Raw genomic sequence first — 13,378 nt, 5'->3', positions numbered from 1 at the left:
ATAGCTAAAACCGAACACTTAAAATATGCCAGCCATCTTGCAAAGTGTTTAAGGTGGATTATTATATTTAAATTTCACTACAAACTTCAGAAGTACGTTCTACCCCTACCTTCCTTTGAAAATGGAAAAACAGGCTTGAGAGGTTTTGAAATGGCCATCTTATAATAGATAAAGAAATTGTGCCTTACTTTCATAACTGCAAATTCCTGTTACGTATTTATAAACACCTGCTGAACGAATGAATGCCTTTGTGTTAATTCGCTAACATTTTAGAATCAGGTCCTAAACGTTAGAGACCTTCGCAGCAGAAACAACAGAAACAAGGCCAAGTAAAATTCAAATACTGCCCGAATCTTTCAATTTGAGATAAAAGGAAGAATAGAGGACTTCATTCTAGAAGCAGGGGACACACCAGTCAGCGTTCTCGCGCATCGCAGGAAGAATGACTCTCAAGCTTTCCTCTAACAGCTGGGAGATGAAGATGCCACAAGCATCAGCAAAACTGCCACAGTTTCCCGCTAATCGCATTCCCCGGTCCGGGGCCATGGGGACTAAGGGAGCGGCCGAGTGCCCAGCACCACGCACCCGGCTCCGCAGCTCCCGCCCGGCAAACACAGGAGGGGGAGGAGCCGAGGAATCGAAAGAGAAACCCGGAGGAGGCGGGGGGACTGGCGGCCGCCCGGCGCGGGGCTCGGGGATGGAGCTGCGGGCGCTGCGGCGGTTCTGGCTGCTTTGCTGCTGCTGCTGCGGCGGCGGCGGCGGCCGCGGCCTCCCCGCGGACGCCCGCGCCACCTTCACGGCGACGGAGCCGCGGAGCCGCGAGCGACAGGCAGCCGCCTTTCGGGTACCGAGCGCGCGCGGCTCTCTGTTTCCTAGTCGCCCCTGCTGCCCGGGGTCTGGGCTGGGGCAGTGGGTTGGGGGGTGGCGGGGTGTCACTGAGAGCCGCCACTCCAGGTGGTCACCCTGCCCGCACTTTGGTGACGGGTTTGGGCTTTCTGAGAAGTTCGCAGGCCAACTTCACCCTCTGTTCCGCACGTGCCAGCTCTCCCCTATCTGGACTAACCGAAAGAGGGGATGTTGCAGGTTAGATTTGTCACCGTGGACCTATGGGATGAGCCCAGAGTAATCAATGGATATGTTCAAAGTATTCTCGATTGGAAGAAGCACCCGTTTTGGCAGTGCCCTGGACTGTCCTCATGGCCTTGCAAAGCGGTTCCTTTTCAGAGTCTCGGGAAGCTGATTAAAAGCGGAAGAAGCCTGATGGGTGTTTTTCTTCCGCAAGGGGGCGCTGGTGACCGCCTGTGGTCAGCCTGTTCTAAACCAAGAGCCCTGCCTCTGTGTGATTTTCCTGAGCTGGGGCTCCTTAAACTAGTGTAGCAACCTTAAAGTTCTTCTTGACTTGCTGGAGACGGATTTCGAAAAACGGAAGCATTTCGTTTCCTTTTCACATTTTCGAAAGTCCTCATAAGAATGCTTAGATTTTAGCCCCCCGTTAAACCTCTGGAATGGACTGAGTTAGGGGAGTATCAATAGGTTTTTCCTGTAACCTAGAGATACCGATTTAAAGTTTGCCTCACTGTGTTCTATATATCTGAGACCACTTAACAATTTTTTAAATCATGAAAGATGTTATCATTTTATTATAAAAGAAAATTGATTCACTCTGAATCAAAAGTAAGAATTTAGTAATACTGTTTGTTAGAATTATATTAAGGTTTTTTTGCTGGTATAGTCTTGGGATTTCTCCAGGAGTTTCTACAGCTGTACTCTTTTCTGCTCCTCCTGTCTCCCCTAGAATATTCCAGTGTTTAGGAAGTCGCAGCCTTGCCTGATTGTGCCTACTCTTGCTTTTTACCCAAACCAAGATGTGTACTCTTGTCTCTGCTTTATTGCTTTCAAGTTACATTATAACTTTGAAAACCAGAAGAACTGGCACAATTGCTAGAAAACAAACTTTGTGTCCCTGTATTCTGCCCCTTTCCTGAGCTTGGTTGCCTATGGTGGTGACCCAAGCCCTTTAGGGGGAAAAAAAGTCAATCTTCTCTATACTGATAATTTATTCATTGGCTGAATAAATAAGCACACTGCTGTCTTCCTCAAGAAAATCATGTTGGAGGATTGGAGGCACAAGGAGGCCAGAGTAATAAATACATTTTTTAACATATGCATAAACAATGAATTTTGGAACAGTGGAAAAAATTGAATAAAATTTTTTAAAAAGCGTATGTAATATATATTTATTGACTTATATAGTTACTCATATTGGTCCTGTAAAGTGGCTGCTCCTAGGAGACAAATGTCTGCAAATTCAACTCTTCTCAGGAAAAATACAAGGATCCATAACAGGAAATGGAACATTTAAGTGGAGGAGGTCAGTTATGAAGACTTTTAGTACATTTAAAAATCTTGAGTTGAAAAAGCCTGGGAAAGTTTTCAAACCAATTGCTGCTTCTAGTGAGAGTTTACTTCACAAAATGGATGCCCAGAAACGAAAGTGTTTAGACTTCAAAACACATCACTGGAAAGTGGGGCACCTCGTGGTGTTAGATTCTAGTTGTCCGGACACAGAGTAGACGGCTGGACACAGGCAAAGATAGAAAAGGCGTTGGTTCCATGGTACCCATGAGCATTTGGAAGAATTCTTCTGGCCAGGCAGGAGAGATTAAAGTATGTGATAACTAAAACTCATAAGTACAACTCTACAATGCTTTACTTCTATAAGATCATGTCAAGTTATGAATTGGCAGAGATTCCCCACTGTTTAACCATCTGGTAAATTATGTGCAGAATCTAGAAAATGTCCTTGTTTCACAGTGAAGTTAAAGTTTAGAGGAAAAAAAAGAAATAGGGGCACCCATGGGTGGCTCAGTTGGTTAAGCTTCTGACTCTTGGTTTCAGCTCAGATAGTGATCTCAGGGTCATGGGATCCACCCCCTCGTGGGGAAAATCTGCTCTCAGTGGGGAGTCTGCTGGAGATTGTCTCCCTCTCCCTCTGCCCCTCCGCCACTCTTTTTCATCCACGCGCTCTCTCTCATTCTCTCTCTCTCAAATGAACAAATAAGTCTTTTAAAATGTTGTTTAAAAAGTGTAAAAATTAAAATAGAATCATAAAACACTCTGTGTTGGGCTGGAATCTATAGATGCCATAAAAAGTAGACAAATCCTGAGGACCAAGAGCTGTAGTCTCTGGATCTTTGTTTCTTATTTAGGGATAGCTAATAGGTCTCATCATGTTTGCAAGTGGATTGATTAATAGTGGCTGCCTGACATATGGCATTGGAAAGTATTCAGGGGATTGCTGTTAGAGACAGTTGGAGAAAATGTCTAATCGATTAGTAATGTCTTTCATGGTGTTGGTTCAGAGAATGGTGGAAGAGTCTTGTCATCCCTGCCTTATGTATTTTCGTAAGTTCCTAGGACTGTGTCTTAAATGGAAGATGGCATCTATGACACTTGTTCACAAACTATCACCACACTATTGTTGGGTGAAGACTGGGCCGCTCCGTGGTTTGTTATGGTATGCTTCTCAGGATGACTGATGGAGGGAAAACGGATAGCAGCCCCAATCTCTGCTCTTCCACTGCTTTAGAAACTTCCAGTGCTGAGGAAAATCAGAATGGAGGATTCAGCCTGCTCCTTTTTTTTGTGCTGAAACCCAGCCGTGCACTGATAATTTACTGATGCTCATTATTTCACCAAAGAAAAGTTCATATTCTTGTGCCTTCGAGAAGTCACAGACCCAGTAGTGGAACTAATAAAAGTCATATGCACTCACTTCAGAATGATGTTTATGTGCCACTACAAATGTTATTTGTGCATAAAATTTCAGAATCTTCACTTTAAAATTACTGGCATAAAATGATATATGCTACATTGTTAAAATTATATATAACTGTTAGGCATATTGTTTATGTATAAATAGAAAATAGTAGTTTGTGTATAAATAGTAGATTTTACAACGAATAATCCTAACTAATAAGTCACAGATACTTGCCATAATCAGCCCCTTGAAATCTGGATTGTCTTCTCCAAATGAACTCTGGGGAAGAATGCTTTAACGTACATTTTCTACCTAGCAGACAGGTGAATTTGATGTAAGATACTGTTGTTCAAGTGACCATTTTCAATGATTCTAACTTAATGCCTGCATTGCCAAAATGAAAATATATCAGGAACTTAAAATCTTGGATCAGAGTTTGTTCATTCATTTGTCCATCTGTCCAATATTTTGATATTCACTATGTGAAAGGAGCTGATCTGGGTTTTCTGATTCAGTAGGGGAATAAGACATGTGCCAACTTCTAAGAATTATAGCCTAACAAATGGGTATTGTATACTTAAACATTGTACTAGGATCCATTTTTCAGTGAACAAACAGAAAAATGTAAAGAGTAATACACTAGAAAAATTATTCCTTCAACCAATTCTCAAAGGAGTATCACTTTAATTCAGTGTTTGTGTGCATATACAAGCAAATACTAAATGACTACATATTTCTTTTTATTTTACTTTGTATGATAAACATACATGCATATTATTTTTACACAGATGTCAGCTCAACATATACAAAATCCTTTGTGTAGGTAACTTTTGTAAAGCAGGAATTTATGAAAGTATATACTTTTATAGTTCTAGTAGAGGCCTTCCCAACAGCTGCACTGTTGACATTGTGGAACAGATAATTATTGGTTGTGGAGAGTTGTCCTCTGCCTTGCAATGTGATTAGCAGTGTCCTTGGCTTTTACCCACTAGGTGCCAGTAGTGTCTATCAAAATTGTCTGCAGACAGCACCAAAAATCCTTGGGAGGGAAGAGGAGGAAGGAGGGAGAGTCCCTCAGCTGAGATTCACTGATCAAAGATTTACAACTCTCAAGTTTTAAGAGAAATTCTCAGCGACGCTGCCACACTGCATATAAACATTTTGCCTCTTGGGTCATCCCCAGACTTACTGCCTGCAACTTCCAGAAATGAAAGCACCAGCAAGGAGAACGTTTTAAATCCATCTGTGAAGTGTATGATTTGTCCTACACCAAACCTCAGAATCTCCAAGTGAGGGCTGTTGGGGGAAAAGCTAAAGAACAGAAGCGGGAATGAGTTTAGAGCCCTAAACAAAGGGTCGTCTTACAAAGCATCTTTGGCTTCTGCAGTAATTTCAGTGTACAGCTTATCCCAGCAAAGCATTAACTCATTAAGGGAACACACACCACATACAAAGTACAAAATAGATCACCATCCTATGACCCGTCTGTTTTTCACACATTTGCGTGTTTCAAAACTACTAATGCTGTGTGCTGTATACTCCTCAGAACTTGACTGTCTTCTTTCATAAGTGACCTTAAGGCTCAGGTCTTTCATTTTAATATTTTATATGGTTTTAGGTACACTAACTCTACTGTAGATATAGTCTACCATACTGTAATACCATTATGGCCTCTTCCATTGTCTTATGTTAAGAGCATGAGGTAATTGGTCCTTTACCTAGGACTGATTCTATGATAGAGCGTGTTAACATGAGGAGCTCAAGAGACTCACAGTTTGTGATGCTTCTGTGAAATCTGCTCTCACAGAAGGAATCGAAGTAGACCAGAAAAGTCACTTGGAAGAGTAGTCAATTCCGGAAATGAAAGACAGAGCTTTTTAAAATTTAAGTGATTTGAAACCCTGTTAGGGGGACTTAATTTGTGTCCTACTGTTCTAGCAAATAGGAGAATAAATTTTCTTAGATATACTGATAATATCATTTTACTATGAAAGCTGTTTCTTCTGATCGATAACTGGTCATTTCTAATTGCATGACAAAGATTAGCTCCATATTAATCTAAGAAAACCTGAAAACATGATATTTGAAGGACATTTTCTATGTCCAAATGTTCTGTGCTTAAAGGGGGAAAAATATTCTGTGTTTAAGGGGGGAAAAAGATATACCATGAGACTATTGAATATAACATTTTTTCTGTAATTTGCATTTTCCAAACATTATCTTATTTAATTCTCACATTCTGCCAGGTCGGTATTACCCCATTTGTCAATGAAAAAAATAAAGACCCAAGAGGTTAAGTAGATACCCAAATATTGCATGACAATGTAGTTAAGACATTTGTTGCAAAACTGAGAAGAGATTGGAGAAATTTACTGTGTGTGTATATAAATGTAAAGAATTATGTTTTGTTCAGAATTCTCATGGGAAGTACTTTTAATATTATTGGTGGTCTTGCAAAATCAGAAAAGGGGGGATGAGGATTAGTGGTGGGGAGAGGGCAAAACAGCACTTTGGGTTTAGAGGTCTTTGGTTTTTGCAAGAGGTCATGTTATAAATATCAGATATCCTTAGCGTAGGCTGTGGACAGCCATGAAATGACAGGAATCAGTGCACTGGAATGACACACGAAATCCACAAATGGGATTCTTTTAGAAGTTGGCCTCTGGTTGATACAGGGGTTTCGTAGATTCCCCAATCACGTCCAAGAAATTTGCTCTCATGCACTGTTTGCTGAGGATTTTTGTCACGAAAAGATTTTGAATTATGTCAAGGGCATTTTCTGCATCGACTGAAAATATGATTTTCCTTGCTTTTTAAAAATGCCATTAATATGGTATAGTATACTGATTGGTTTTCAAAAGTTAAACCAATGTAGCATTTTTTTAAATGAACCTCACTTGGTCATAAAGCATTTTCCTTTTTATATATTGTTGGATTTGATTTGCTAATACTTTCTTAAGGATTCCACACCTATAACCATGAGGGCTATGGGTGCGTTGTTCTATTTTCTTGAGATGTCTTCCCCTGGTTTTGTAATCAGGGTAATACTGACCTTATAAAATAAGTTGCAGGGACGCCTGGGTGTCTTAGTCTTTTAAGTGTCTGCCTCTGCTCAGGTCATGATCCCAGAGTCCTGTGATGGAGCCCTGCATGGGGCTCCCTGCTCGGCAGGGAGTCTGCTTCTCCCTCTCTCCCTGTCTCTCCCCACTTGTGCTCTCTTTCTCACTCACTCTCTCTAACTCAAATAAGTAAGTAAGTAAATAAATAAATCAATTAATTAATTAAAATAAAATAAGTTGCAAAGCATTCCCTTCTCTTTTATTTTCTCAAAGAATGTGTATAAGATTGATATTATTTCTTTTTTAATTGTGTAGAGTTCACCAAACAAGACATCTGGGCTTAGAGTTTTCTATTTCTAGTACATTCAGCTTTTGCAATTGGTGACGTGAGGAGTGTGTCCATTTCATACACATATTCATCAAACTTCCCAGTTTACCATTTTCAAAATACTGTTCTTCTAATGACTGAAGCATCCATAGTGATGGCCCTTTCCTCGTTCTTGATGTTGATCATTTGTGTTTTATCCTTTCCTTTTTCATTTCCTTATTACAAGACCAATGGCTGAGAGAAACGGGGAGAGGTTGGGAGAGCTACCTGATGGCAACGCAACTCTGATCTAGAGTGAAGGAGGGAGGGAAGACAGATTGGGGGAAGTGCTTGAGACGGCTGTGCAGCCAAAGGAAGGGTCAGAGAGACCTCAGGGCTCAGTCATTGGCTAGAGGAAGCTTGTGGGAACCGTAGCCTCTCTTGTGGTAATTCAGCACGCAGCACACAACCCCCCATAGATGGAAGTCTGTGAGGCCCATCTCATGGCTGCAACTTGCTTTCCTATGCATTTTTAGTGTCCTACGTTCTCAATGCCCTGGTTAGTCTAGCCCACAAAGATGTTCAACCAATACTTAGAAAATGAATGAATTTTAAATTCCTTAGCAGCTAGCAGTCTCTGGCTCATGTTTGTCACATGGAATATAGATACGTGCTTTGTTATTTCTGTTCTATTTTTGTATTCATGCATCTGCTTTCTAAATTATATTCAGAACTCTGCTTTATCAAGATTATTCTTAAGAACGTAAAATTCATTTAGTAACTGTTTACTATTTCATTAACAGTCCTTCCAGGCACGGTCAATAAGGATGTAGTAAGAAGATGATAAGTTCTAGTAATAACTTGCTTCAAAGTAAACGGCTTAAAGCTTTTACGGGCATGATGTATATAAAATGTCACTGGTGTATCTATTCAACAAAAAATGTTAATTAAGCATCCATTGTGTGCCAGGCATGTGCTCAGGGTGGGGAATGCTCTGATGAGCAAGACAGACAGGTCTCACCCTCATTTTACTTAGAGGTTTGTGAGACAGACACACAATGAACACGTAGATCCATAAACAAATACACATGAGCTAGAGTTGGAAACTTACCTGATGGTCGTCTCCTGAGGTTGTATTTATCCTACACAGTTGGTCAGCATCAGGAAATTGAGGCATGTTCTCACAAAAGACAAGCTTAAGATAAATTATTACAAAATTCAGAGCTGAGGAATCTGTAAATCACGGCCATGTTTTCCCTCCAGATACACAAGTTAATCTGTCTTTCCAGAACATCTGCAGCTGCATCACTATCGCAAAGCCTTTTTACCCGTAATGAGGCGGAGAGAGCTATAAAGCTGGAATAGAATCATATTTATTTATTATTTACTGATTTATTTTTTTGTGCTTTGTTACATAGTGCTGGGAAATACAAAGATATATGCATTCCAAATTCATAATTTTTTAATCTAATGAGTATCTCTTTGTGACAGTTTGTACTAGGATCTAGTATTTATTTGCAATTCACTTTGTTTTTTTCCACTGTGTTCAACAAACACGTATTTAGTACTTTCAACATGCCAGTAAAGAGGAATTATAAATGGATAAGACATACCTTTCCTAGCCTCAAAAATATACCTGAAACCAGATGATAGTTTTCATACAAATGATCTAGAGGTCCTATGCAATCTTTCACTGTGATCAGTAAGGAAATAATTCAAGCTTTGCTTCTAATACTTGAAAAATATGTCCAAGTTAGTTACACATACATTGCACTGCAAAGTGAACATAGGTGATGTAACTTAATTTTTTTCTTCTTTTAGGAAAGCCTTAATAGACATCAATACTTGAATTCTGTATTCCCTCGTGACAACTCTAGTGCTGTCTATGGAATAAATCAATTTTCTTATTTGTTTCCGGAAGAGTTTAAAGGTACTGTGATATCGTGCTATTAATTGTTTGGTTTCCTGATTTTGATTTGTTTCCTTAATTTGTGAGGAATTGTTTAATTGTGAATCTAGTAAATTGAGTCATAATTAACATTTATTAAATACTAAATGTCAAGCATGTAAATACATGGCTACTGTTTTCTGATTATCTTCTAATTAAGATCTAAATGTTATAGATTTTTCCATGTAGCTGTAAGGGCCAATGTTTCACCCCTTCTGCGGTTTTTTTAAGATTTTATTTGCTTATTTGACACAGAGAGAGAAACAGTGAGAGAGGGAACACAAGCAGGAACACAAGAGAGGAAACCCCCACAGAACAGGGAACCCAATGTGGGGTTCGATCCCAGGACCCCAGGATCCTGACCTGAGCCGAAGTCATATGCTTAATGACTGAACCACCCAGGAGCCCCCCATTCTGCATTTTTTTAAAGATTTTTATTTATTTATTTGATAGACAGAGATCACAAGTAGGCAGAGAAGCAGGCAGAGAAAGAGAGAGGAAGGGAAGCAGGCTTCCTGCTGAGCAGCGAGCCCGATTCGGGGCTCGATCCCAGGACCCTGGGATCATGACCCGAGCTGAGGGCAGACGCTTAATGACTGAGCCACCCAGGCACCTCCATTCTGCATTTTTTAGTGCTATTTCTATCCTAGACATCCACAGTTCCATGGGTTACGATAAATCTAATCATATCAATTATACTCATTTTTATTATTGACCGAGTTCTATCAGACAAGTCATTTTATGTGGCAGCTCCAGTCCTGTTGTAGGAATTCCTTAGTTTTCAGTGAGTACATTTTGAGTTATGAAAAAGTATAAAGGAAAACCACAAATGGCAGGCTCTTCTAGAAAACTTCTGTTTGTGTTTGAAAAATTCCTCCAAAAAAAATCCCAGGAGGCCCTCCTTATAATGTAATGTTGGCTGTCTTTTCATTTCCTGTTTCTTTTCAGCTATTTATTTAAGAAGCAAGTCTTCCAGATTGCCCCGATACCAAACAGAGGTGCAAACATCCATACCCAATGTATCTTTACCATCCAGATTTGACTGGCGGGACAAACATGTTGTGACCCAAGTGAGGAACCAGCAGACTGTGAGTTTTAGGGTTTTTCTTTTTCTTTTTTTTTTTTTCTTTTTAAAATCATCTTAGCATGCATGGGAAGTCCAGTTCAATCAAGCTTGTAACAGAAGCCATATCTCTGGGTAAAACCACACTCCAATTATCCAAAAATGACAGTGAAGGGAGAATCTCTGATGAAATGAGAGGCAGATGTCAAGGCCTAATTTTCTTTTTTTTTAAGATTTTATTTATTTGAGAGGGAGAGAGAGAGAGAGCGTGCAAGCGAGAGCACAGGAGCAGGAGGAGGAAGAAGCAGACTCCCTGCAGAGCGGAGAGCCCGATGCGGGGCTTGATCCCAGGACCCTGAGATCATGACCTGAGCAGAAGGCAGATGCTTAACTGACTGAGCCACCCAGGCGCCCCAAGGTCGATTTTTATTTTAAAGATAAACCTACTCCTCTGTACCCAATTGGCATAAGGAATGACAGCTGACCGGGGAAAATCGACCCCATAACTGCAGGGATATAGTCTCAATTTATCTGAGTGGAAAACTTACCATATCATTCAGCCTCCTCATGTAAGGTGTTTTAGACCAAGCAGTTTCTCAGTCACCGTCTAGTTAGGATGATTCTTTTTCTCCTCAGAATATAAATCTATTGTTTTTTTTAATATATGTATTATTATGATTTAAGTTTTACCACCGAATCATTTGCTTTATTATTAAATTCATAATGAAGAGTGAATTAGTCAGAAACGGAATCCTTCCAGGAAGTGTCTACTTTGTATTAAAGGAATACAATTTCATTAGTAATCTTGAGTTAAAGAAATATACTGTAGAGATATTTTTGAGCAGAAACTGCCCTCCTGGGGCAGCTATTGAGAGATAAACTAAAGCTAGCTCTAGGTATGGTGTCAGCAACCTGTACTCACTTTTCTCAAAGGGTGGAGACCCGGACATAGAGTTCCTTAGTGCCTATTTTCCTATGCCATAGGCACTGGACATATAGACATAATAAGACCCTTAAAGCCATAAAGTCGCTCAACACGACTCCACTTACCCCACGATCCTACTGATTGTTCTTCCTTTCTTTGCCTCACTGTGTAGCGCATGTCCTGGGATAAAGTCAGTTCTGCCGAACTTCAAATCTTACTCTTACCTCTGCCATTTCTGTGGATCCTTCTTCCTTGTGCATGAAACTTGATTTCATTTCCTCCATTTTCTCCCTATTTTTTTCAGGACCAACCCTTTCATTCTTTCATTCCAGTTAGTCCAATAAAATCAAGTTAATAGATCCAGAATGAGGAAGATTGTCAGCTGACATTTGAATGAGGAATGGCCAGTATGGGTTTTGATCATTATGACGTTTCATGCATATCTGTGATATGCCCGTACTGGCACTTTGGCAGCCTAGAAAGTAATTCATTCAGCTCCTGAGTCAATCAAATAATGAGCACAGCTTGGATGATGTGTATATCCTCACCCCATGTCATCTCATCACTGCCTCTGCCCTTTAGGGTGGAAATGGCAGATGCCATAGAGGCAGAGAGGGGAGAAACAAGAGGGATTGAAGAGTGGGCAGGAGTTGGCACACCACCTAGAAACAGAACTCATGTCCAGTGAACGGATGAGCCTTTAAAAGACCGTCCAGGTGTTCTCTCAATCTCTGAATCTCACTTTTTTTTTTTAACATCTTTTTTTGTTTGTTTGTTTATTTTCAGCGTAACAGTATTCATTGTTTTTGCACCACAACCAGTGCTCCATGCAATACGTGCCCTTTCTTTTACCCACGACCTGCTTCCCCAACCTCCCACCCCCCTGCCCCTTCAAAACCCTCAGGTTGTTTTTCAGAGTCCATAGTCTCTCATGGTTCATCTCCCCTTCCAATTTCTCTCAACTCCCTTCTCCTCTCCATCTCCCCATGTCCTCCATGTTCTTTGTTATGCTCCACAAATAAGTGAAACCATATGATACTTGACTCTCTCTGCTTGACTTATTTCGCTCAGGATAATCTCTTCCAGTCCCGTCCATGTTGCTACAAAAGTTGGGTATTCATCCTTTCTGATGGAGGCATAATACTCCATCGTGTATATGGACCACATCTTCCTTATCCATTCATCCGTTGAAGGGCATCTTGGTTCTTTCCACAGTTTGGCGACAGTGGCCATTGCTGCTATAAACATTGGGGTACAGATGGCCTTTCTTTTCACTACATCTGTATCTTTGGGGTAAATACCCAGTAGTGCAATTGCAGGGTCATAGGGAGCTCTATTTTTAATTTCTTGAGGAATCTCCACACTGTTCTCCGAAGTGGCTACACCAACTTGCATTCCCACCAAGAGTGTAAGAGGGTTCCCCTTTCTCCACAACCTCTCCAACACACGTTGTTTCCTGTCTTGCTAATTTTGGCCATTCTAACTGGTGAAAGGTGATATCTGAATGTGGTTTTAATTTGAATCTCCCTGATGGCTAGTGATGATGAACATTTTTTCATGTGTCTGATAGCCATTTGTATGTCTTCATTGGAGAAGTGTCTGTTCATGTCTTCTGCCCATTTTTTGACATGATTATCTGTTTTGTGTGTGTTGAGTTTGAGGAGTTCTTTATAAATCCTGGATATCAACCCTTTGTCTGTACTGTCATTTGCAAATATTTTCTGCCATTCCATGGGTTCCCTCTTAGTTTTGTTGACTGTTTCCTTTGCTGTGCAGAAGCTTTTGATCCTGATGAAGTCCCAAAAGTTCATTTTTGCTTTTGTTTCCTTTGCCTTTGGAGACATATCTTGAAAGAAATTGCTGTGGCTGATATCAAAGAGGTTACTGCCTATGTTCTCCTCTAGGATTCTGATGGATTCCTGTCTCACGTTGAGGTCTTTTATCCATTTCGAGTTTATCTTTGTGTACGGTGTAAGAGAATGGTCAAGTTTCATTCTTCTACATATCGCTGTCCAGTTTTCCCAGCACCATTTATTGAAAAGACTGTCTCTTTTCCATTGTATATTTTTTCCTGTTTTGTCAAAGATTATTTGACCATAGAGTTGAGGGTCCATATCTGGGCTCTCTACTCTGTTCCACAGGTCGATGTGTCTGTTTTTATGCCAGTACCACGCTGTCTTGGTGATCACAGCTTTGATCAAAGTAAAGCTTGAAATCAGGTAATGTGATGCCACCAGTTTTGTTTTTGTTTTTCAACATTTCCTTAGGAATTCGGGGTCTCTTCTGATTCCATACAAATTTTAGGATTATTTGCTC

The 13,378-nt window shown here is 40.4% G+C and overlaps 1 protein-coding gene across 2 annotated transcripts in view; it reads left to right on the top strand.

Annotated features, from left to right (window-relative positions):
* The first annotated feature begins 674 nt into the window (after nt 1-674).
* CTSO (cathepsin O) overlaps nt 675-13,378 on the top strand; it is a 29,943-nt gene continuing 17,239 nt past the window's right edge. For both annotated transcript variants that reach the window (XM_045998057.1, XM_045998056.1), the window contains exons 1-3: nt 675-844; nt 8,948-9,056; nt 10,023-10,162. In XM_045998057.1, the coding sequence (XP_045854013.1) occupies nt 698-844; nt 8,948-9,056; nt 10,023-10,162 (396 nt within the window). In that variant the 5' untranslated portion in view covers nt 675-697. The remainder of the gene's footprint in view (nt 845-8,947; nt 9,057-10,022; nt 10,163-13,378) is intronic.

Source organism: Meles meles, chromosome 2 (genome assembly GCF_922984935.1).
Source record: "Meles meles chromosome 2, mMelMel3.1 paternal haplotype, whole genome shotgun sequence".
In the NCBI taxonomy this organism is placed as follows: domain Eukaryota; kingdom Metazoa; phylum Chordata; class Mammalia; order Carnivora; family Mustelidae; genus Meles; species Meles meles.
This window is presented reverse-complemented; position numbering and strand designations above follow the sequence as displayed.